A 25,853-nucleotide genomic window follows, 5' to 3' on the forward strand; every position below is an offset into this window, starting at 1 on the left:
CGTGATCGCATTCTAGAGGAAGCCATTAAGTGACGGACCCGGTCGGTGGGGGAAGCCGTTCAGTGACGTTCCAGGTCGGGGGGAAAGCCGTTAGGTGACAGACCCGGTCCCGGGTGGGAGAAGGCATTAAGTGAGGGCTGACGGGCCATGGAGTCGCTGGTAGATGAGCGGCGTCGTGACTGGCCGCAGGACACAGTCGGCTACAGGCTTTATGAGATTGGCGGCGAGGCTCTTCAGTCTGATCCCGATCCCCGGGCCCGGTTGGAGCAGCAGTTGGAGAAGATCGTCGGCAGCCTGGCCCCGCTCTGTGCCGGTTACATCTGGCACAATGAGGCCTTCAGGCTGCAATACACGCCGGCCCGGGGTGAGTACACGGCCCCCTCTGGTATCCACGCATGCCTTTCTTCCCGTGCAAGCCAGTTTGTGGCTCTGTGCCTGAGCACTTCTCGTTATATCATTGTTAGAAGTTATATCATTAAATCTGATATCAAATGGTGATAAATGTAATTAGGTCACGCTTAATGGTACAATTCCATACACGTGCTAGGATGCAGAGCCACAGAAATGTGAATTAGCGCAGTGTGTAGTTGGAGGAGCACAGCAGGCCAGGCAGGGGACTCGGAAAAAGGGTCTTTTTCTGAAGAAGGATCCCGTTCCGAAACGTCAGCTTTCCTGCTCCTCTGCTGCCTGGCCTGCTGTGCTCCTCCAACTCCACACTGTTATCTCAGACTCCAGCATCAACAGTTCTTACTATCTTTAAATGTGAATTATATTTATTATAAAATAAAGTTGCCATAGACCTACGGGACCATAGGGTGGTAGTGGTTTGAAGACAACAGATGTTGGAGATCGCAGTGGCTCAGGCAGCATCCATGGAGAGAGCAGCTAACGATTCGAGTCTCGATGACTCTTCAATGGAGCTGATGTGAAATGTGGACGGAGCTGCATTTGTGCTGTAGTTGGTTTAACCTGAGGTCACCATGCCCCATGCAAAGGGAGACATTGATATGAAGACTCCTTCGTTGTAAACTCAGCTAGTTAGGGAATTGAAGCTGTGCTGTTGGCATCGCTCAAGATAGCAAACAGCCATTTGTCCAACAGAGCTAACCAACATGAATGTCTGTAGAGGAGAGAGAGATAATGGGAACTGCAGATGCTGGAGAATTCCAAGATAATAAAATGTGAGGCTGGATGAACACAGCAGGCCAAGCAGCATCTCAGGAGCACAAAAGCTGACGTTTCGGGCCTAGACCCTTCATCAGAGAGGGGGATGGGGAGAGGGAACTGGAATAAATAGGGAGAGAGGGGGAGGTGGACTGAAGATGGAGAGAAAAGAAGATAGGTGGAGAGAGTATAGGTGGGGTCTGTACGCTCATTCACTGCCTTCAACACTTACTCCCTCTATCCACAGTGACAGCAGTACCAATGTGAATCATCTACAAGATGGACAGTATCAATCCATCTGTGCTCTCCCAATGGAACCTTCCAAACCCAGTATCTCTACTATCTGGAACCAGCGCAGTGATGAATGGTAGGGAGTCAGTTAGTTTAGCAAACCAGTAGTTTATGATGCAAAGTGAGCCAACAATGTAGGTACATTTTCAGTTTCAGCTGAGGTTGTCATTAGGTCCCAGTGGTTGGGCAATCTTATCTGAGGCATGGTGACCCTCAGGTTAATGTCACCAACAGCTCTCTCCCTCAGATGAGAGAGCACCTTACTATCCTCTGGGACTAAGATGACTTGGGAACATTGCCATTTGCAAGTTTTCTGAATTACAGTACCGTTAAGTCAAGATTGTAGAGCTTCTTCCCTAACAGCACTGTGAGAGAACTGCACAATATGGACTGCAGGTGTTCAAGGAGGCACCAACTTAGAGGGATAAGTAATAATCAGCTTTTACATCTCAAAAACATTTTCTAAAGATTCCCATAGGAAGTTAACTACAATAGAAATTCCTTCAGAATTTTCCATCTAAGCTGTCAAGTGAACAGTGTGTGGAGGTTTGGTGATGGGCGGGGACACTGTAGAGACATCACTCAATGAGAACGACCCCTGTTGTGGCAACAATCTGCGTGTCAAGCCTTTGAACATGTGATGGTTGTCTTGCTGCAGTTACTGCACAAGGAAGCTGGTGCTATCCATGGGATTACAGATGTTTTTAATTAACCTTTCAGACATGTTATGACCCGTCTGGTGCAAGTGGGTCTTGAACCTGGACTTTTTCACCCAGAGATAGGAATGTTACCACTATCCCACAAAAGCCCTAAAGTAAGTGATGACAAGTAAGTTAGGATGGCATGGTGGCTAGTGGTTAACACTGTTGCCTCACAGTGCCAGGGACCCAGGTTCGATTCCATCTTTGAACAAATGTCTGTGTGAAATTTGCACATTCTCCCTGTATCTGTATGTGTCTCATTGCTCCAGATGCTTTGGTTGCCACTTGCAGTCCAAAGATGTACAAGTTGAGTAGATTTGCCATGCTAAATTGCCCTGTAATGTCTAGGAATGTAGAGGCTAGGTGGCTTAGCTTTGATAAATGAGGAGTTACAGGGATAGGTTGGAGAGCTGCATTTGGGTGCGATGCTCTTTGATGGTTCAGCGTAGACAATGGCTGAATGGCCTCCACACTGTGGTGTCAAAGAGAGATGAAAATTCTGCCTCATTTTAGACAAATATACAACGGTACAGAGATGAAAGAAACTTATAATCTGAGCTCCTGAACTAAGCTTGTGTGACAGTGAATTGAACAATGTTCTGTCATTTGTAAATTCTTGTGATTATGCCTTTGCTATGACTTGTACTCTGATTTATCAGGAGTTGTTTTTGTTTTGAGTCTAAACCCTGCTGATCTAAGCCGATTTAATGTACCATTGCTTAAATTTTAAGAGGCTAATGCAAATCTTTTCTTTTTAGGAGATGTTCCGGCTCACGTTGGTGGTGTCACAAACTTTGGTGATAATGTGGATGACGAATGGTTGATTGTCTACCTCATTCAACAAATCACCAAAGAGTTCCCAAACTTAGTGGCAAGGTATAGAATTCCTTAGAATTAATTACTGTAAAATGAACTTTTTAAAAGTCACTACATTTCAAGTAGCTTCTGATGAGAAGGCAATTTAATATATCCAGCATTCATTTTTGTTTCAATCTAACATTCAATTTTTGTTTTTGTGTGTAGTGTTGATGATAATGATGGGGACTTCTTGTTGATTGAAGCTGCTGAGCACCTACCCAAATGGTTGAACCCTGACACTAGTGAAAACCGGGTAAGAAAGCCTCCACCCTTTTCCTCACCGCATTTCTCCCAAATGAAGCCAGTGAGTCATTGGATCGCCTAGCCCCTTACTGAACTTGCCATTCTTTGCCATTTGTGCATTCTGGTACCTATTCCAGAGCATAATCTTGTCCTTACTGGATAGCAACACTGAAATGCCAATACTAATTTCACCCACCTCCCCCAAGCCCTGGGATACTGGAATTAACTGTTGCATTCCTGTTTCAAGAGAATCACAGAAAGGGGCCATTCAGCCCATCACACCTGCACTAGCTGAATAAACAGGCCACCATTTTAAGCTTACTTCCCAGCACCTGGTCTGTAGCTTTGTAGATAACACCGCTTAAGGTGCAGATCCCAGTTCCTTTTAAATGAGTTATGAGTTTCTGCCTCAACCACCAAACCCAGCAGTGAATTCCAAATGCTAACATTTTTCTTCATGGCTCCCCTGATGCTTTTACCATTTGCCTTAAGCTTATACCCCCTGGTAACTGACCTCTCATCTCGGGGAAACAGGATCTATCCAAGTCCCTCATTATTTTGTAAACTTCAATTAAGTCATTTCTCTGCCTATGTGGTTTGAAGGAAGACAGGCTGAGCCTCTCCACTCTTCTCTCATAGTTGCAGTTTTCAAACCTGCAACATTCTTGTAAATTTCCTCTGTATGCTCCCTGGTTCAATTAATTACCTTCTCCTGCAATGTGACCAGAAATGTACACAAAACTAGCTATGTCACAATGTTTTTTTTAAACTAGTTCTAGCATTGCATTCCTGCTCTTATATTTAATACCTCTGCCAAGAAAGGAGAGTGGTCAGTGACAGATAGTAAGAACTGCTGATGCTGGAGTTTGAGCTAAGTGTGGAGCTGGAGGAACAGAGCGGGCCAGGCAGCATCAGAGGGGCAGGAAAGCTGATGTTTCAGGTTGGGACCATACTTCAGACTATCAAGAGTTGTCTTTACCAGCTTCTCTGCCTGTCCTGGCACCTCCAGTACATGTACACTGAGGTCTGTCACTTCCTCAAACCTGCTCAACACCATGCCATCGATTGTGTAATCCCATGCTTTTTTGCCCTCGCCAAATGCATAGCTTTGCACTCCTCCGGTTTGAACTCCATTTGCCACTTTTACAACCACTCAACCAAGCTTTTGATATCTTGCTGCAGGCAATGGCATCCCTCTTTGCTATCAACTATGACAATTTTTTTGTCATCTGCAGTTTTCACCAATGATGCCTCCTACGTGTAAATCTGAATCATTGATATATACCACAAACAACGAAAGACCCAGCACTGTTCCTTAAGGAACACGACTGGAAACTACCTTCAATTTGCAAAACTATTCACCCACTGTTGCCCTTTTTTTCCCATCACTGATCCAATTTTGGATTCAACTCAACACATTCCCCCTGTATTCTAAAGGCTTTTCTTTTAACAGACTGCCATGTGGAACCTTTCCAAGTGCCTTATTAAAATCTGTGTGCACAACACCCTCTGCCCTATGCTAACTGATCTTCCTTATTACTCCCTTAAAAGAAAATCAACTTAGGAGCAAAACTTAACAAAACTGTGCTGCCTACCCCTGGATAATCCGTGCCTCTCCAAGTAACAGCTAGTCCTATCTCTTAATATTGATTCCACTAATTTGCCCACCACTAAGGCCAGAATGATCAGTCTGTAATTACTTGGCCCATCCCTCAACCCTTTTTGAATAATGGTTCAACATTTGCAGACCCCCAGTCTTCCAGTACTTCGCCTGAATCTAGTGAGGATTGGAAAATGTTCCTCAGATTATACCCAATTTAGATAAAATTACTTTATCTACTATCAAAGAGTTCAGTCTGTCCAGTGCTTCCCTTCTTATTTTGGTTATTTTGCATATTTCACACCTCCTTTAATGGAATGTCTACACCACCCTTCTCCTTCAGCTAATAGAAACTTAATGATCATGTCTAGTGTTATTGCTTCTCCTTTTATTCCAGAACAATCTGTGCTTTTGGGCAATTTTTTCAAAATTAGAATTTGGGTCTGAAATAGTTCTGTAATGATCTTTACACAGAAAGGCAACCATTGCAGTTCTTTGGAATAATGTTTGTTTTGAACACATGTAACTTAAGAAGAGGAGATTTATCACAAAATACATGTAGTAAGTTCTCTTATTATTTGTCTTTCACTACCAGCTACTAGATTTAAAACAAAACAAAACAAAACAAAACACAGTTAACCCTACATAACAAGAGCCCCTCACATATTCATATTTGTGAACTGCTAAGATATGGGAGGAATAATTTTCCTGCTCAGTCTGGCTGTCCTGAATGAATTGAAGATATTTTTCTCATGGGGACAGGGTGTTACTTCATCGAATAACTCATTAAAAGCACCACAGAGTAACTTCAAAAACATCAATATGACTGTGATGCAAACATGACTCTGTTTTTGACAATGGATTTCTCCCTTTCAAATCTCTCCCAGACTAGAATTTTTATTACAGCTTGTGACGTGACTATTGTAAGAGGAATCTTTTATATTAAGAATCTGTCAACAACATAGAAATGAATGTTTTTTTAGATTTTAGGGCGGTTTTGTAGCAACATTCAAGAGGTATATCATCTTACGTTTGTTTCCACACTTTTTTTGACCTGTAGCAGTGCCTCGGATGTAAAGCTTTTAGTTGCATCAGTAGATTTTTATTCATGATTGTTTCCTGCAAATTGCAACATAACTGTACTATTTCTGCTGCTCTTTAGGTATATTTTTATCGTGGAGAGTTGCATATCATCCCAATCCCTCAGAACCCAGGGGAACTCTCTTGGTTACCAGTTAGCAATCCTACCATCTCTCAAGCCCTCAGTCTGCTCAACACTCATTCTGACAAATGTCTGGCAGTAGAATCCATTCGCAAAGCTATAAGGAGACGCATTCAAAGGTAATTAGAATTGGTTCTGAATCTTAGTTAAATCTTAGAACAATGAAAATGCGATTAGCCAATAAATTCTCGCTATCTCTCACTCCAAAAACTTCAGAAAACAAAAGCAACCTGTTGTAGAAATTCCATTTTTCTGACAGCAAAATCAGGCACATGTGGAGGCTGCCATGACCCTGCTGGAGACTGTCAAGCTTCCTCTATACAAGGGATATTCTGGCCTACGTGCTGATTCTGTTAATGTCTGGAATTTCTCACATTCTACAAGGTAGCTCCGCAAAAGTTCTTCCTTGTTCATTCTACAAATACTTTCCTGATCTTTGATCTTTTTTCCTAAATGATATAACAATCTTTGGATACTTTGCAACTCCTTTAAGCTTAGGTGATGCAAGACAACATATAGAATTAAGGCATTGAAATTCCATCAGCTAAGTAAGTGCACTTCCGCATTCCCGTGCCACCCCTTGAAGTGTTTACTGTTCTCCACAAGTGAATCCGGAGTCTCAGCTGAATATTTGAGTTTGGATTTGTAGCGGAGATTGGAATCTGAGCTGTACTGCTAACATAACTGAGATTCAGTGCATTCACCTTACTGTTGATTTCTTGCGTTCATTCAAGGAAGTTGGGAATCTGATTCAAATGCATGAAATAGTCAGTCCAGTTATGATGTGGCAGCTAGTTATTTAGGGAGTAATGAGAATTGCAGGCTTTCTATTAATTATGGTGTACTCATCAGATAACTGGTATGTTTGGCAGAAAATGACCACTGCACTTAACTTTTTTATTTAACAAATTAGGTGACACGACCTGGTATGAATACCCTCATGCTTCAAAATCTGCATGATCAGTGAATTTTCTTTTCTTTTAATTGTAATATCGCTAGTGTTAATTCTAACTGCTCACTTTTTTGTTTCTTTTTGATGGCATTCAATCAGTCCTGAATCAGCAATCTAGCAAAATACTGTAAGGTACTGTTGACTCTTGAATTGTTGGATGGCACATAATTCTGGACAATGTACTAGTCAGAGTTTGGGACAGGGTAATTGCGGCAAGAAAGCATCAATATTTGAAGCAGCTACTGAAAGGATCTACTGAGCAGTTAATCAATCATCTGGTTAATGTGCTGGTGAACACTTAACAACTGTCACATTATCAGTTGCCTACACTGCTGTTAGCTATGTGTTGATTTTCTTACTGAATTAGTCAGCGTAACCTGGTAGGTTGCAATAGTTTTTGGTTGAGTTGCATCCTTAAACTTTCAAGTTCCTTTCTTCAGTCTTGAGTGGTATTTCTTTGCCTTCCACAGTTACCCAGAAAAGATTTATGCTGATCGACATCGAGCTTACTGCTATGTTCCAGCAGGTATCGCTGCAGTGCTGAAACGTCGCCCTGATCTTTTGGCACCTGCTGTCCAAGCTTTCTATCTTCGCGATCCTGTTGACCTACGTGCTTGCCGCCCGTTTAAGCTCTTTCTCCCTGAGACTCGTGTGATGACTCTGGTAAGAGCCTTTTAATGTATCAGAAAATGTCACACCATTAGATTGAAGAAAAAGCAGATAACTAACAATGATGTGTGGCAGGTCAGGTGATTAGTCAGAACATTACAACCAGTAGAGAATGATCAACTGGTTAAAGAGGAAGAATAAATTAGAAAATGTAGGAACTGTCTGGTTCAAAAAGCAGTGGAGGTGAGATGTTTAAATATTTTTAAGGCAGAAGAATCAAAGTTATTGGGGTAAATGGCAATGAGGACTTCAAAATGAAAACAGATTAGCTATTGTCTTATTGATTGCAGAGCAGGCTGGAGGGGCCTTATGGCCTGTTCTCATTTCAGAAATTTTTATTTGAGTCATGGATATAAGCAGATGCAGTCAGTTAAGGAAAGAAGAAAGATATGCATCTATGTAGCATTTCTGATGACCACCAAATGTTCCAAAATACTTTACAGCCAATGAAGTTTGGACTCTATTGTACTGAAGAACATGTAACGCAGGGCTATCAGTTATATCTCTCATAGCTTGTACTTCTTGGGCCTAGGAAGCAATTATCAATTCATTAAAAGCACCACGAAGAGAAAGCATAATCAATGTGTATTTCTGAATGTATTACCCAAAGGAGAATTGGGTGTCAAAATGTCCTCTTGCATTTCATTTTAGGTGACATTTACAAAATGCTTGTACGCCCAGTTACAGCAGCAGCGGTTCACACCAGATAGACGGACTGGTTACACACTACCAGCACAGACCGACCAGCATTTCAAAGCACATGCACTGGGCACAAAGCTGGTAGGTAATGTGGAATATTGGTGTTTAAGGATTCCATGCTGCATCTGCTGAACATATATACTATATGTGCTGTACAAAAACAATTACAGTTTGACTGGCTTGCTATGGTGAGCAATCTAGTTACCAGGGTTAGAAACTGGTCAGAACGTACCTTGAATACTGTGACCAGTTGTAATCACTTAGGCACTTGTAACCACTTCAGACATTGAACTGGTTTGGAGAAGACCACAAGCCTTACAAGGAAAATCTGGAGAAACCTTATCTTTTAAATTTGGTAAGAAGCATCTGAGAGATTTCCTGACTAATCAGTTGGAAGTATTATCTTAACAGTAGTATTTGAGTTCAAGCTACCAAAAGGCAGATTTTGAACTGATATTGGGAAATGTTTCTTCATGGCAGGTGATCAGCACATGAACAGGTGAGAATAGTGACGGCAAAACCCTGAACAACTTCTAAGTGATGAATCAGTGGAGTAGTAGCATTAATGTGCTGCTCGATGAATGGAATTGGATTAATATTTGAAAATAAATAACACAAGATACAGGGAAATGGGACTAAAGGAGCGACCTACTTTTAAAGAGCTAGCACCAGCACAAATCTAAATCACAGTCATATGAATTCTTTAGGAAAACATCTATGATTCATTGCTAGATAAATTGAAGGTAAATTTTTTGATTATCAGTCCATAATAATTTTTTTCCTCGGTTTATTTTTTTCCTCAACCACCATATCCATTCTAAACTCCTTAGTTTTCCATTATTTCTTTTTGTCTTTTGAGAGCTTCCCAAGTTTACGGGTTTGTGCTTTAGTTTAGGTTAAACAATCAATGTGAGCTTGGATTAAAGCAATGTGCCTGAGAATACTCAGTCACAAGCCTTCTGTTAATATCAGCAGTAAATTCAAAATAAGTAATTTAAACATGCTGTTGTTAATGTTATTTAAATTCTTAATCAGCTGCCCCCCCTTCCCTTGCTGTTTGGTTAATTAGCTCTCCAGCAATCTATGCTTGAAGTACTAAAGTCTGTGAGATGGCAGAGAAAGTGATTGAGATCTGCTATGTGTAGAGAGCCAAAATCTCTTCCTGCCCAACTCTCATTGTGTTTTACAGCAATGCTTTATTTTTCCTTTTGTGCCATGTGTTTTGTGAATACTGATACTGCTAAACCCATTTTTATTGTTTATGCTGCAACTCATTCTCTACCTTTTTTAATATTCTAGGCCCATGGCTTTGAGATCCTGTGTTCCAAATATTCACAGCACTCTCCTAGCTTCAAGACACAAAGCAATATTTCCAGTGACCCACTCTGGGAAGGCTTTATAAGCAGTCTAAAGAAGAACGACTATTTCAGGGTAAGGCCAAGATTTGTTTTCAGTCTCTCTGGCATTTGTTCAATAATGATATTGCTGGAATACTACATATAAACTTGTTTGATTCAGTTGCAATTAATGTTTGTCAGTAGAGTTGTAACTTCACTTATCAGGTTTTAAGGATTTATGTGAATCTCTCCCACTGTTGAGATTGTATCTAAATTTTTTTTTGCCAGCTGGTATCCACTTTTTTCCTCTGTGAAGAAACAGGTAGATGAGCAAATTGTGTTGTGCAGGAATAGTATATGCGCTCAGTGTATGAAATACATGACGAGCTGACAGGTGTCAGGTGGTCAATGAAGTTTAAGTACAAAGTGACATTACCTTAAATTTTCAGCAGGGGGCAACACCTTACATTGCATAGTGAGCCTGGTGGAAATTTTCTGAACAGGTGGTTAATTTTGACTTTAAACAAGGATGTATGAAGTTTTCATGCTATCTGACCACTTCTGTCATCAGATATTAGTATCAATATGGTGTACAACTCACAATTATCAACTTAAATGCACTCAAACCTGGTGAAGTTAGCCTAGTTGGACTATATGGGATCCAGGGAAAGCTAGCCAATTGGATATAAAATTGGCTGGATGGTTGAAGACGGTGGTGGTAGAGGGTTATTATTCATATTGGAGGTCTGTGACCAGCTATATGGTCATAAGGATTGGTGCTTGGTCTGCTATTTGTCATTTTATATAAACGATTTGGATGAGAAGATGAGGGGCACGGTTAGTAAGTTTGCTGATGCCACCAAAATTGGCAATATCGTGAATTGGTGAAGAAGATTATCTAAGTGCATGGGATCTTGATCCAATGGGCTGAGGAATGGCATGTGCAGTTTAATTCAAATAAATGCCAAGTGTTGCATTTTGGTAAGACAAATCAGGGCAAGACTTAAACAGGTAATGGTAGGGCCCTGGGTTTGTTGTCGAGCAGATCTAGGTGCCGGGGTACGTAGTTCCTTGAAAGTGGCATCACAAGTAGACACAGTGGCGAGGAACGCATTTGGCATGCTTGTCTTGATCTGTTAGAGCATTGACTACAGGCGTTAGGATGTCATGTTATGGGCATACAAGACCCTGGTGAGGCCACATTTGGAGTACTCCATGCAATTCTTGTTGCCGTGCTGTAGGAAGGACATTATTAAACTGGAAAGGATGCTAAAAAGATTTACGAGGATGTTACCAAGACTGGAAGTTTTAAGGTATAAGGATAGGCTGGGACTATTTTCCCTGGAGCTTGAGGCTGAGGAGTGATTTTATAGAAGCTTATAAAATCATGAGGGGCATGGATAAGATGGGTAGTGGTCTTATCCTCAGGTAGGGCAGTCCAGAATTGGAGGGCATAGGTTTAAAATGAGAGGAGCAACTTTTTCACATCGAGGGTGCTATGTATATGGAACGAACTACCAGAGGAAATGGTAGAGTTGGTTACAGTTGCAGCATTTAAAAGATACTTGGACAGGTACATGGTTAAGGAAAGTTTAGAGGGGTATGGACCAAACGCAGGCAAATAGGACTAGTTCAGTTTCTGAAGCTTGCTCAGCATGGATGCATCAGACCAAAGGACCTGCTTCAGTGCTGTATGTCTCTGACTCTATAACAGAATGAAGTGTCTTTGACCCAATATCACCATAATGCCTAAAAAGCAGCAAAATCGGCTAAACAGAACTTGGAGACTTTCTGAGACTGTGAAAGGTATTATGTGTGCTAATCTTTCTTTTGTTATGATTATATTTAAACATTGTACCATTCTCTCAGAAGAGTAGCTGCGTATTTAATTGCATAATTTGTTTGGATTCTGGGTGATCGCATAGCAACTTGTACAATATTTTTAAACTCTTTTGTAACATCTCAAACTTTTTTAAAAATCGCATCAAAAGATCAAATGTCCATCCAATGATTGTTTTTCTCATTTTTTGGTAGCAAGTGACACATTGTACACTCTGTACATAGGATAGTAGAATAAATGCTTGAACTCTGCTCAAATGTGAACATTGGGACGTTAGCACTGGATTAAAGTGCTATATCTGAAAAAGTTAAACTGACTGTGAGGGTAACGATTGCGAATTTCGCTTGGTCATAGAGTCATACAGTGTGATCCAAGCCAAACTAAACTGTTCCCTCCTGCCAGCTCATGGTTCATAACCCCCCAAACTCTTCCTATTCATGTACGTACCTAAGTGTTCTTTAAACATAACTGCTTGCATCTGCCACTTAATCAGGAAGTTCATTCCACATGCAAACCACCTTTTGTATAAAAATTAGCCCCTTATGTCTTGTTTAAATCTCTATCCCGACATCTTAAACATGTGCCCCCTTGACTTCAGCACAGGTTCAGCTCCACTTTCCTACTTGCTCTCCATCTCCCTCAATTCCCTGAGACACCAAAGATCTGTCTAACTCCAGCATTGTATAAAATCCACCATGGGAACTCCTTAACTCTCTGTAGTTAAGAAATCCCAAAGATTCACAACTAAACATGCCCTTCCCATCTCAGACCTAAATACTACAAAGGAATAAAAGTAGACCACTCGGCTCCTCCAGCCTATTCTATAAGATCACAACTAATCTGATTCTAACGTCAGCTATACATTCTTGATTACCCCCAATAACCTTTGACAGTCACGAATCTATCAACCTCTGTCTTAACACGTTTATAAGTTTGCATCCACTGCCTTTTGAGGAAGGGAATTCCAAAGACTTTTAACCTTCTGAGAGTTAATCGAAAAAAATGACTGGCCTCTCGTCCTGAGAATGTGCCTTCTCCCAACCAACAGAAACATTGCCAGACCATCTCATCTTCTGTCTCAATGCAATTGCCCTCATCCTTCTAAACTCCAGAGAGTAGATGCGCGCGCACACAGTTAAACAAAAGCATACATACAAACATGTGCCAACAGATACATGTGCATGAACAGAATGCAACCTTACAAGGATGAATAGACATGCATATGTACACATGAACAGATACATAGGTATTCACATGTGAACAGATATGCAAGCACACGTGAACTACTATAGCCTCCTGCAAATACGCTTGCAAGTACATGTGTACAGAGAATGAGCAGACTCTTGAGACCTCATACACACGCATGCTGGTATGTACACTACACACAGAACATGCCCAGTCCTGGCATCCTCACCCTCATTGCAACACCTGCCATCACCCCCTGCCCTGTCCTGCCTTTTTTGTGCCAGGACCTCTCCGCTGTCTCCAGCTATGGCCCTCAAAGGCCCAGGGACATTGCGGAGTCACAGTATCTGGCAGGCGGGCTACCGTTGCAAAGGCCGGAGCTGTCCGGTTTAGTACCTGTGATGAAACTTAATCCACAGAATAGCCTTCGTGCTATAGGACTCTGATTCTTACTTTGTGCTCCATTCTCCTTATGAAGCCATAGAACCTGTGACCCATGAAAATCTTAGCCTCTGGACTGTACCACAAAGTAGTTGAGGCCAAAACATCACATCTTTTCAAGAAAGATTTAGAAATTGTTCTTAGGCTGAAAGAGTTAAAAAGATATGGGGAGAAAATGGGAAGAACAGAGTACTGAGTTGAGCACTCAGCCCATGATCATATTGAATGGCAGAGCAAGCTCAAATGGCATATTCCTGCTCCTGCTTTCTATATTTCTACATATAAGCATGCGTTGGATTTTAAGTCAAGTCATCACACATAGAAACTGAAAGAACTGCGGATGCTGTAAATCAGGAACCAAAATAAAGTTACTGGAAAAGCTCAGTAGATCTGGCAGCATCTGTGAAGGGAAAAAAAACAGTTAACGTTTCCGGTCCGATGACCCTTCCTTAACCTTCTAAAGAACGGTCACCGGACCAGAAACGTTAACTGTTTTTTCCTTCACAGATGCTCCCAGACCTGCTGAACTTTTCCAGCAACTTTGTTTTTCCGTTTCAATGAGATTAGTTCATTTCTGTAGAGAAATGAACTAAATCTCATTGAAACAGAAGATTGGCTGGCTAACAGGAAACTGACTGAAAGCCAGTTAGTAAAGATGTAATCAGCAGTGTGGCGCAGGGATCAGTGCTGGGACTTCAAATATTTACAATGTATACAAATGATTTGAATGAAGGTGCAGAAGATTTGCTCATGAGGCAGAAGTAGTTGAAAGGGCATAAAGAAACTACTAAAAGATATTAATACATTAAATTAATAGGCAATGATCTGGCAAATGAAGAGTGATATGGGAAAATGTGAAGTTGTCTATTTTAAAGGAAGAATGAAAAGGAATATTGTCTAAATGATTGCAGGTCTCTGAGATGCAGAGGGAGTTGCTTGTGCATTAATCACAAGCTGGTATGCAGGTATGGCCAGTAATTAGGGAAATTGATAGAATTTTGTTATTATTGCTGGATGAATTGAGCACAACAGTTCCACACGCCACTGGTGAAACCACATCTGGAGTACTATGTGTGTTATTGGACTCGTTATTTAAGAGATGATATAAATGTATTGGTAGCATTGCGGAGGCTTTCCAGAATAATACCTGGAGTGGATGGGTGGTCTTGTGTAAAGCTTGGACTAGTTTGGCTTGAATTCACTGTTATTCAAAAAAGAGAGAGAGATGATTTGGTTGAAAGGTTTAAGATTCTGATGGGCTTTGACAAGGTAGAAGTGACTGGGAGAATCTAGATTGAGGGGTCATGTTGCATGATAACTAATCAAACATTTATGACTGAGATGAGGTGAAGTTTCCTTTTAGGGTTGAGAGATTTTGGAACTGCCTTCCTGAAAAGGTGGTGGAAGCAGAGTCCTTGAATATTTTTAAGACTGAGGTAAATAAATTCATGTTAAGCAAGGGGTTGAAAGGTTATCAGGAGTAGGTAAGGATGTGAATTTGAGATTCTAGTCAGATCAGTTATGAACTTATTAAATGGTGGAGTAAGCTCAAGGGGCTGAATGGACTGTCCATGCTCCTTATTTTTGTATTCCAGAGTTATAGGTTTTAGACTCAGGATAAGAGGCCTTCCACATGGGACTGTACTGAGGGGAGGTTTCCTCACTGACACTGAATTTTTTTAGATATGATGGGAATAGGTTGAAAAAAGAAATTTTATGTAGAAGATCAGCAGTGGTGTTAATGAGTGATGTAGCAAGCTCAAGACCTTTTAGACCTGAATTCTTGTTTCTTATTGTTTGTCAAGCACTCAAAGTCCTCATCTGCAAGCTGCCTCTTAATAACATCATCTGTTTCACAGAGGTCGTCACTGGAGATCATCAGCTTCCTTGTATATGCTAACAGCGCTCCAGCTCTGTTTCTTTGTTGTCACTTGTCTTCATTGAACTGATTGTCTGATCAACAATAATTTCTTTCAGTTTAGCATTGCTAATACCAATGCTATGATCTTTTCTCCATTCGCTATAATATAATTTCCTTTTCCACTAATTCAGTTGTTCTTCTTGGCCGCTATCTAACCTGAGCCAGTCTGTTCACAACCTCAAAGTTGTGCACTGTGCTGAGTAGGTTTTCCAATCTATGTATATCTCCCTTATATCACACATCTCTACACTTACTTCAAAAACATATCCATTGCTTTTGCTATCAGCAAGCTTGAATATATGTGTGCGTTCCTGATCGGACTCCCATCCTACATCATTCATAAAGTTCCCATGCCCTTTACCCCATCTCTGGCCCTCGTTGGCCCCTTATCCCTAATGTTTCAACTTTTAAATTCTTTGCATTTAAGTTTGTTCGATTTAAGAGATGATGTAAATATACATGCATCTGTTTGTGCGGTCCCACTCAGCCTCCAATTTCCATTTTCTCGCTCTCGCTCTTTCTCTTCCCACCCGCCCCCCACCCTCTGCCCCCCTCAGGTGAAACAACATATTTATGAAGTCAGACAGGCAAGTCAGTAGCTCTAGAAAATGATAGGTGTGGGCATAATTGGCCAGATGTTCTGTTCTGTTCTGTAACTATTCTGTTCTCTCCCATCCTAAAATCCGCCTTTACAGCCAAGGCTTTGGTCTCTGTCCAAATACTGTTTCCTTTAGCTTTGTTTACGTCTGAAGGACACAGGAAAAATGCCCCTGCGTTAACAACACTGTCAATTCTGTAGAGCTTGGAATATACTTTGTCACCCGGCTGCACAAGAGCATTTAAGTAATAGTGTGAAGTAGATACCGTATTTTTTTACTGCTTTGCTGTTGCTCTTCCGATTCTTACCAGCAGATGACAGCAGTGAATTACATAAATGTTCAGCTGCCATTTCATGATGGGAGTTATGCATTAGAACCTTTTCATATTAAATTGTTTGCAGTACTGAAATATAGGTTTGGTCTTCTGCAGATCTTGGTAAACATAAGCCACAACACTCATATAATGTTTATAATAGACAGAAATTGTCTGAGATATTCTTAAAAGGTAAAATAAAAAGCGAGTATTAGTGGGAGTGTTAGAGATGACTGAAAGCATGGTTGAACAAGTAGGTTTTGAAGAAATGTTTAAAGGCAGTGGGAAAGGGGAGCAAAGGGAAAGTATTATTGAGCAAGGTTGCAGTGACTGAAGAATTTACTGCCATTCAGTACTACTGAGGGTTGCTGGATTCAAAGGACATCAAGGCCATGGATGGAAAGCTGAAGGAGTTCAGGTGGAACAAACCCATGCAGTGATGTGTGAATGACAAAATATTGAATTGACCTACCCAATTTACAGTCCATGCTAAAGCTTTATTTCTGTCATCAACAAATGACACAGTTGTTCTGTAATTAATGTGGTGGATATTTGTTGGGTTTGAATATCAAGCTATTGGAGGAAACACCCAATGTCTAAACAAATACCTGAACATACTTGAGGGGCTGAGTGGTCTAACCCATTGTGTTCCTTCCATAAAAGTTTCTGAATGTACATTCTCCTTGAATCTGCAAGGAATTTGACTGGTTCATTTCCCCGAGCAACCTTTATTCTTTCATTACAGCATCTTAGGAAGTTTTTGTTCAAGACAAGTTATTTAATATGTTAGCATTTATAAAGCACAGTTAAAGACCACATGTAACCTTCAAAGTTTTCTGCTGAGAAAGGTTGGCCAGGTAAATACGACTGACTGACTTTTTTTCAGCCAAAAGTACAAAAACTGGCAGAACACATTCTATCGCCCCAGATTGAATCGAAAAGGCAACAAATCGATAAAGCAAGGTGGCGTATTCATGTTGAATAGGCAGGCTTAATGCTCCAAACAGGTTGTGTTTGTGTCTGACAGGGAGAACTGGAGGGTTCTGCACGCTACAAAGACTTACTCCAAATGGCAGAGATTTACTTCCAGCATTCTGTTTCCAGGCCCACAAGGTAAAATGCAAGATAATGTGTTCTATGTTCTTACATTAACAAAATGAACTTAATCTGCTAACTCAATGCTGCAAACCAGGGACAAGAATAGAAATTGTTGGAAAAGCTTGGCAGATCCAGCAGCATCTGTGGAAAGAAATCAAAGTTAACGTTTCCTCAAAATGATCAATTCTTACTCCAAACCAGGAACTCTTTCAGTGTAAGTAGTTATGATACAAAGAATGATTCAAGTTGACAGTAGTAGACAGTACCTTTCAAAAGTTGATTGGGAGAGGCTATTTTCAGGCAAAGGGACAATTGGGAAGTGGAAAGCCTTTTAAAATGAGGTAAAGAGTTCAGAGACATTATGTTCCTGATAATGTGAAGGGCAAGGCCATTAGGTATAGGGAATGCTGGATGATTAGAGAAATTGAGGCTCTGGTCAAGAAAAAAGGAGAAGGCATATTGTCAGGTATAGACAGCTGGCATTGAGTCAATCCCGAGAGAGTATAATGGCAATAAGTGTATAGTCATAGGGAATCAGGAGCTTTGGAAGATAGACTTAGGGAGTCAGAAGGGATTCTATAAGTGCCTTAAGAGCAAAAGAGAAACTAGCGAGAGAATAGAGACCCTTAAAGATCAACATGGTTGTCCGTGTGGAACTACAGGAGATGAGTGAGATACTAACCGGCAATTTCACATCAGTATTTGCTGTGGAAAAGGACATGGAAGCTAGGGAACTTGGGGCAATAAATAGTGATGTCTTGAAAAGAGAACTGCCAGAGGAAATGGTGGAGGCTGGTACAATTACAACATTTAAAAGGCATTAGGAAGAGTTTAGAGGGATATGGGCCAAATCCTGGCAAATGGAACTAGGTCAGATTGGGATGTCTGGTTGGCACACACGGTTTGAAACAAAGGGCCTGTTTCTGTGCTGTATGACACTGTGACTCTAGCAGTTTACTGCGTATTCGAAAATAAGCTTCATTGTTTATATTAATTGCTTCTTGCCTATTTGGAGCGTCGTTTCTGAGCAGCTGTGTTTCCACATAGTTGTTTTACTGCTGTTGCTTATGTCTCACTACCTGGTGATGTCAGCTTTCTCCACAGTCACCATGAAGGCAAACATTTGAATTTAGGACTTGCTGTGTTCTGGGACAGTTGGGTCACTTGAACTTCTTTGAGATGGGACAAAAAAATTTCTGACTCTGTTGAAATTATAGGCAGAGCCATCTCTTTGGACCTCCCTGTATTTTGATGATTCCACCCACCATGGCACCTTTGCTACTTCTTTACACTGCTGGTCTTTTACTGACGTTCAAAGAGCCATCTAACGCAAACAGACAATACCTACGCAAGGCAAAATTGCTGACTTGGAGCTATGGCTTAAGTAAACTGCAATGATTAATTACTGTATTAAATACCTGTAAGAAGGATTAAATTTGCAGAATTATGAACTGCATGTTCCTTATGCTGGCAAATCTTGTCCAACTGCATTAACTGCGGAAGAGTCCTGAGGGAATAAAGCATTAATTTAAAAACTGCCATATGTATCAATACAGCAACATTTGTTTAGCACTCTTCAATGTAATTAAAATAACTTTTTTGAGGCTTTACAGTGCTGTAAAGTGACCAAGCAGAAAATTGTGGTTAAGGAAATGTTAGCAATGAAGGAAGAGTGGACCAATGTGTTTGAGAGAGCAACCCCTGAGAAATGCTGACTGTGGAGGGGAGGGTGTGTTCAGTGTTCAATTTTTGATGGAGTTGGTGGAAGATGATCCATTCCATGTGGAGACTGCTGGAGTGAAAAATGAGGACAAGGGGACACGCCCTGTCTGTCATTGTTCTGGAGAAAGGGGAAGAGATGTAGGAAGAAGTGTAGGAAATGGGTTGATCATGGCTGAGGGCCTTGTCAACCAGGGTGGGGTTGGGGTTTTGGGGAAATTCCAATTGAGGAGAATGGATAACATCAGGCACTGTGGGTAAGAATGCACCATGGATGTGATGCTGATGGAGAATCTAGAAGACAGAATAGAATCCTTGCATGAAGCAAGCTTTCAGGAAATTTAGTCGAGATAAGTCAGTTGGTGGAAATTCATGGCCAACCTATTGGCAGAAATGGAAACCAAGAAGTAAGGCAAGGTAGGGAATAGTCAGAGGTGGGCCAGGCAAAGGTGAGAGAAAAATGAAAAAGGAAGCAAAATTGGTCAGTTTTACCATTTTCCTACGAGATCTGGGAACTGATGATATCATTGAACCGCCAGAGAAACAGTCATGGGAATGGGCTCAAGTAGTACCAGTACAAGGAATGTTTTACATATTCCACAAAGAGATGGACATAACTGAGACCCTTGTGGGTACCAGTTGCCACAGCTTTCTTTTAGAGAAAGTGAGATGAGTTAAAGGAGAAGTTGTTCAAAGTGAGAATGAGCTCATTTCATGACGGAGGGTGGTGTTGGCAAAGGAAACTGTTCAGGTCTCCCTTCAAGAAAGAAGCAGAGTGTCTTCAGCCCATCCCGATAGGGGGCAGACCTGTAAAACAATTGCATGTCCATGGTGGTGAGATGACTGAGGCCAATAAATTGGAAATTGTGGAACTGATGTAAAGTGTCAGAAGAATCATGAATATAAGTAAAAAGAGATTGAACAAGGGGAGAAAGAATAGAATCGAGATAGGAAGAAATAAGTTTTGGTCAGGGGCAGGCTGAAACAGTGGGTCTCCCAGGGCAGTCCTATTTGTGGATTTTGGGATGTAGGGGTTGGAGGAGTGTGAGGTGGGAAGCTGTGGACAGGAGATCACCAGAGGACATAAGATCAGTGACATTCTTGGAAACAACAGCTTGATGTTCAACACTAAGGTTATAATCTGGGAAAGATAGGTGTCTGAGTTGGCTCTCAGCCTGTGCAAGGCAGATGTTGTTGTCTGGCATGCCAACATCACCCTTTTATAAGCAGGTTTGACAACAAAGGCGGAGTTAGACTGGAGAGAATAGAGTTCAGCAAGTTCAGACAGACAGGTTAGATTGGGTGAAGTGAGTATCGAAATAAAGGCGGCCAATGTGATGAATCTTGATGAAGAGATAAAGTGCAAGAGGACAGATGGAGGGAGTGGGTGCTTTATTTTTCTCTCCCAGATGCTGCCAGACCTGGTGAGGTTTTCCAGCAATTTCTATATTTGTTTGTGATTTACAGCAGTTCTTTTCGTTTTTATTTTGGAGTTATAGTACTAATGATAGAACATTTCTAACTTCTGTGCACTTTAACTGGCACCTATCTAATGTATTAATTGCTTCTAAATAATTGGTGGTATTTTTCTTTTAAAGTCACACTCGCTCTTTCTGGTCTCCTCAGTTCACCTGCCTTAAGCCCAGGGCAACAGATCCTGCAGCTTTTGCAATCTCTGTCCTACAGTGTGGAAGAACTACAGAAGGAAGGGGACAACCTCCCTCCAGAGGATGGTGAGTATTATTGATTAACGGTGCCTAAGAAGCTCCATAGTACAGACCACAGACTGAATCTAAAATCTAAGCTTTAATGAATTGCACAGGATTACAGTGAAACAACAATGTCAGGAGTTAAGACACAAGGTCAATGTTCAAGCCCCAGTGTTACTGATTCAGTCACAAGACTGATCCTCAGATCTGAGTTATGAGAAAGGGTTAGAAAAACCTGAAGGGGGCTTAATAGAGGTGTACAAAATAATGATAATCAAATAAAAGGCAAATCTAAAACATTGGTTCAAATTACATCGCTGTTAGGACATGCACATCGGTTCTAAACTACTAAGACTGTTGTCGGAAGATTATTTCCACAGATTGATCAACGTGTGGTATTGGCTAGGGATATTTTAGTAAAGGCAGAAACCCTGGAATTTTTTTAAAAGCTGTAAGTTATGATAGGAGATAACTCTGGATAGGTTAGAATGTGCAAAGCGGCCTTTTCTCAACTGCATACATTACTGTACATTCTTCGTGATCAGATCTTGTAAGGCAAGATGTTGGTGAATGAAATAAAAAGTTCGCAGCAGTGGTGCTGTTAATTTAAGGAATCTGATACAAAAGGAAAACGTTGTGGATGATGTAAATTTGAAATGAGTCAGTTTGTCCCACCAAAGACCTGACTACTTCAGTAGCTAGTAACACGTTCACACACTTCCCCCATTTCAACCTGCTCAGTTCTTCTGTTAACACGTTTAGGATATAAATGCTAGCAAAATACCTGCAGCCAAGGGATTTGATATTGTTTCACCGTGATGGTTTTTTAACCTTTCCTGATATCAATGGCAAGATTTGCAGTGATGTTCCATGGAAGCACGTCCTGTCTGGGGGGGGGGGGCTCATTCATATCTGTTGTCTCGCCTTTTTGATTTCTTTACCTACCTAGATGACGGCTGGTTGGATATTTCACCTGAGGAGCTGGATCAGATGCTGGAGGAGGCTTCTGGAAGGAAACTGTTGAATTCTGCCAGACTGGAGGAGGGACTGGATTATGATCTCAATGACGTCACAAAGACTATGAAGGCATTTGTCTCAAAAGTGTCCTCTCATGAAGGTGCAGAGATACCACGGTATGGGACATAAGAATTACTTGTATACTCTTTAAAAACTCAAGCATGGATGCATGTTGAGCACATAACATGCATGAGAATCAAATTTCTAGAATTGACCCAGGGTAACCATGTAACATCATCAACCATTCAGACCATTCAGGAAGATTTGAAGTAAATGTTTAGCTCCTACGACATTTCTTCTTTCAGACTGCATTTTCTCACTGTCCTCAAAAGGCTAACCCTCTGATCTAGCAATGTGCCTATTCAGCGGACATTTATCAATTCCAGAAGTCCTTCCTCCACACCCTTTGCCAAACACCGCTTTGTTTGTGCTCTTGAACATGCATTGATTTCTCCCCATTCCACATCCTCCCTCCGAGGCCCTCTCCAAGTACTCAGCTTCCATTTCTTTATCCCTTCCAGGTAAAAATCTTGGTCCTCCAGTTTTGATTCCACAACTTGCCCCAAGTTCTGTTAAATGTACTGTTTACCTATGAATTCAAAGTATTCTATGAAAATAAGAACAGAAATGAATGTAACATGGATCCTGAATTAATTATCTCTACACTCATTCTAATTTTATAAAAGACACACTTGACCTCACTCTTCATATACAAAGTGTCAGGTAGTCAACCAGTAAATACTAAAGTGTTACGTGTCCACTGAGTAAAAGCTTCAGATGTCCAATCTTACTGAATTATAACTGAGTTTGTTGTAATGTTTATCAAAAGTGACTACTAAATCAAGATTATAGCTGAAGTCCATTAATAATGCATTATAAAATCGTTGTTATTGTGACTCCCTGTTTGTGATGAGGCCACACCATAATTTAAATTTTCTCAATCTCTCTATCAGATCTTCGGCTACTGGCCAAGTTGAGTTTGACATGAACTCCTTCACAGGTGCTTTGGAAAGGATCCTAGGTAGGAGTCTGCCCTGTACAATATGGGGAGCATCATTTTCACCTGAGACATTTGAGGCTACATCTGCATATTTGAGTGGTTTCATGTCTGAAATAAGAGACCGTTTAATCAAAACGGAATATTAACCTATCCTTTCACACTCCTGAAAGGCCTTGCTATTTCTCCTCTTTTTATATAGTCTTCCTTCCAACTGAGGTCCTCATGCTACTTTGTCAACCATGTTGGCAGTGGGCACATTTGTCTTGCAGTTCACTCACCTCTGAATCACAGCGTACCACATTCAAATCCCACTCCAGGACTTGAGGGAAAATGTCAAGACTGAAATTTCAGTGCAGTAAGAGTGCTGCTCTGACAGAGATGCTGTCTGTTCAAAGAGATGTTACGCTGTGTCTGCACATTCATGTGGGTGTGTGTTCTTTATATTAAAACAATCCCATGGCATAATTTTGAAGGAGGATGGGATCCCTTGGCCACTTTTATCCCTCAAATCACAAGCCAAGTTATGTGGTTGCTATCACTTTGCTTTTTTGATGGCGGCAGGAGGGAACCATTTCAGTGTACTATTGGCTGTTGTATTTCCTACACCACAATAGTGACTGTGATTCCAAAAATAATAATCTTCCTGTGTGAAGCATTTTGAGATATGCAATGGTTATGAAAAATGCCACATTAATACACATTGTTTTATTGGACTGTTCTCTGGTCTTGACTACAGGGGTAGAATCAGATGAGCTCGATTCAGATGATCTTGATGAGGAAGAAGATTATGATTTATTGCACTGTGACACAGAATCTGACACACAAGAGGGTAAATCAGAAGAGGATATGTCTGCCACAGAGACACTTGAGAACATCCGAGACTACATGAAGCAAATGGATCAGGAGCTGGCAAGAACCCAAATTGGCAAAAGCTTTACTAAAATCACTGACAAGGTATCTTGGCTGCAAAGTGGCCAATCCATTCATAGTTGAATTTTTGCAAAGGGGGAACAAGGTTCCTTTTGGCCTGCTGCCGACACTAGGCCAGTGCACTTGGCTCACTGTCATTTTAACAGTCTTAGCAGCCCAGCTGACTGACTTTCCAGGCATCAGGGTAGGTCCATTCTGTGTCCTTTTCTTGTTGCAAAGGGTGAATTGAATCTCAGGCTGTACAGGTCGATAGATTGTTACAATTCCGTTATCCCCTGTGCTTCTTGGAAACCCATGGCATCCTTGTTCCCCACACCATTGCTCCATTATTAGTCAATTCTCCAGAACTTTTGTCACCACCACCAACCCTGCCCCCATCTCCCCACCACAAGCCTTCTGACTTGTCACTTCAAACAATTTCTAAATCTTCCTGATTTTGTATCAACTTTTCTTTAAAGCCAGCATTTCAATACCCCTCTGTCTTTCCTTTTTCTCTTCGACTGGTGACTTTCCCCATTAATGTACTGCAAGGTATCTTGGCCAGTTTGAGGAATGTATTAAAATATAGTATTAAATACACAGATTTCTCAATAATACTATGAGCTATCTGTTCATGAGCTAAGGTCAGTTTCTGGGCCACATGAATGCGGGGTTTCTCCACTCAGCTACCTTGCAATTACCAGCCATAAGGATAAATTCCTTTGTGTCGACTATTTGAAGTTCTGTGTTTCACACCCTTTCCATAACCAAATCCCCATTCTAAAGAGTAGGACCAATTCCAATTCCTGTTCATCACAAATGGTCTTTTTTTTTTAGCTTCAACCCACATGTGGTCCAACCTCACCTTAGCTGACGCTCAATGCATGGAGTTAATGGCATCATCTCCAAAATAAAGGTCATTGACTCTGTCACCACTAAATTCTTCTTAAACCTGGCTTGCTATAACCTTTTTCCTGATTGAGCCCTTGTTCCTCCCATTTAGTCTTTTTACCGTCTCCATCTCTTCCACGAACATCTCCATTTGCATGCTGCTGGTAACTGTAGAATAATTCTGACATCACTCTAGATAGTCCCTGTTGAGAGACCTTCGAATTTAATACTATGAGCTGTTAACCCCACGATACTGATAAATCCTAAATGTTACCTCGGTTGTTTATTGAATTGATGCGACTTTTATTTTTAACCTAAATGGAGAGTGAATGCATAAACCCTAACAGCACAGAAATTTCTTCTAGCCAGGATGATTCTAATTGGAATCTTACAGTAACAGATTTATTGTACCAGATGCTGTAGCTGCAAGCTCAGTACAAATACATCATTAAACGCAAATTTTGTGTTGTCTCACGCCAATGTATCGTTGACACTTAGTGCAGCTTTCTACTTGAAAACTTTGCAGGGTGGCTCAGATGAACTTGATGTATCTGAAGAAGCAGAGGGTGAATCGGGTGAAGAGGATTTCAAGGTTCTGCCTGTCGATGTGGACTTGAATCTGGTGGAGAACCTATTGGAGTCATACAGCTCACAAGCTGGCTTAGCTGGACCTGCCTCTAACATCTTGCAGAGTATGGGAATCCGACTACCAGATAACCAGGACAAGTGAAACCTCTGGTACCACTGCAATGATGCCATTTTAGACTCTGCTTTCTGATTCTTTATTGCTGCTACAGCACTACTGTTTCATAATGACTGGCAGGCAATTGCCGTTAAGGCTGACTGTGGCTGTAGATTGCAATCAGCATTCACCAGTGAACTAGAAACCTCAAATTCTTTGAAAGGAAACTATGGACTAATGCTGCAATCTATGAGAATTTCTCTCCATATTTCAAAGTTTTGTAGAAACTATTTTTGTATTTGTAAATAAATGCAATATCAGAACTTCTGAAATGATGACATGAAGAACAGAGCCATTTCATGAAACTCTCCAACATTGCACAGTAATTCAGAAAAAAATGACTTGCTGTAGAAGTCATCAATGTGTAAGTTGATTTGAGCAAGAATTCGAGTGCTGCAGTAGCCCTAAATAGCAATGAGGTAAATAGGTGACCAATTTGGTTATCCTGGTTGAATGTAGATTTGGATTAAACTGAACAGATTTTGAATATACCATCTCCTTGAAAGAGTAGAATCTTCAGTGTGCTCGCTATCTGAACATTACACTGAGATTCAGACTTCAATTTGAAGGTGATTATTTAGAACAATATAGTGCAGAACAGGCCCTTTGGCCCTCGATGTTGTGCCGACCCGTGAACTAGTCTAAGCACATCCCCCTACACTATCCCATCATCATCCATCTGCTTATCCAAGGACTGTTTATATGCCCCTAATGTGGCTGAGTTAACTACATC

The 25,853-nt window shown here is 41.0% G+C and overlaps 1 protein-coding gene across 1 annotated transcript; it reads left to right on the forward strand.

Annotated features, from left to right (window-relative positions):
• The first annotated feature begins 27 nt into the window (after positions 1-27).
• Positions 28-25,395, forward strand: ecd (ecdysoneless homolog (Drosophila)). The gene is made up of 13 exons (XM_048563607.2): positions 28-364; positions 2,915-3,032; positions 3,180-3,267; positions 6,020-6,198; positions 7,502-7,694; positions 8,352-8,480; positions 9,699-9,830; positions 17,063-17,148; positions 20,479-20,585; positions 21,511-21,694; positions 22,532-22,599; positions 23,315-23,532; positions 24,905-25,395. The coding sequence occupies exons 1-13, from the start codon at positions 148-150 to the stop codon at positions 25,106-25,108; spliced, it is 1,923 nt and encodes a 640-aa protein (XP_048419564.1). The 5' UTR covers positions 28-147; the 3' UTR covers positions 25,109-25,395.
• The last annotated feature ends 458 nt before the right edge of the window (positions 25,396-25,853 follow it).

The sequence above is a fragment of the Stegostoma tigrinum genome, chromosome 37, assembly GCF_030684315.1.
Source record: "Stegostoma tigrinum isolate sSteTig4 chromosome 37, sSteTig4.hap1, whole genome shotgun sequence".
NCBI lineage: Eukaryota > Metazoa > Chordata > Chondrichthyes > Orectolobiformes > Stegostomatidae > Stegostoma > Stegostoma tigrinum.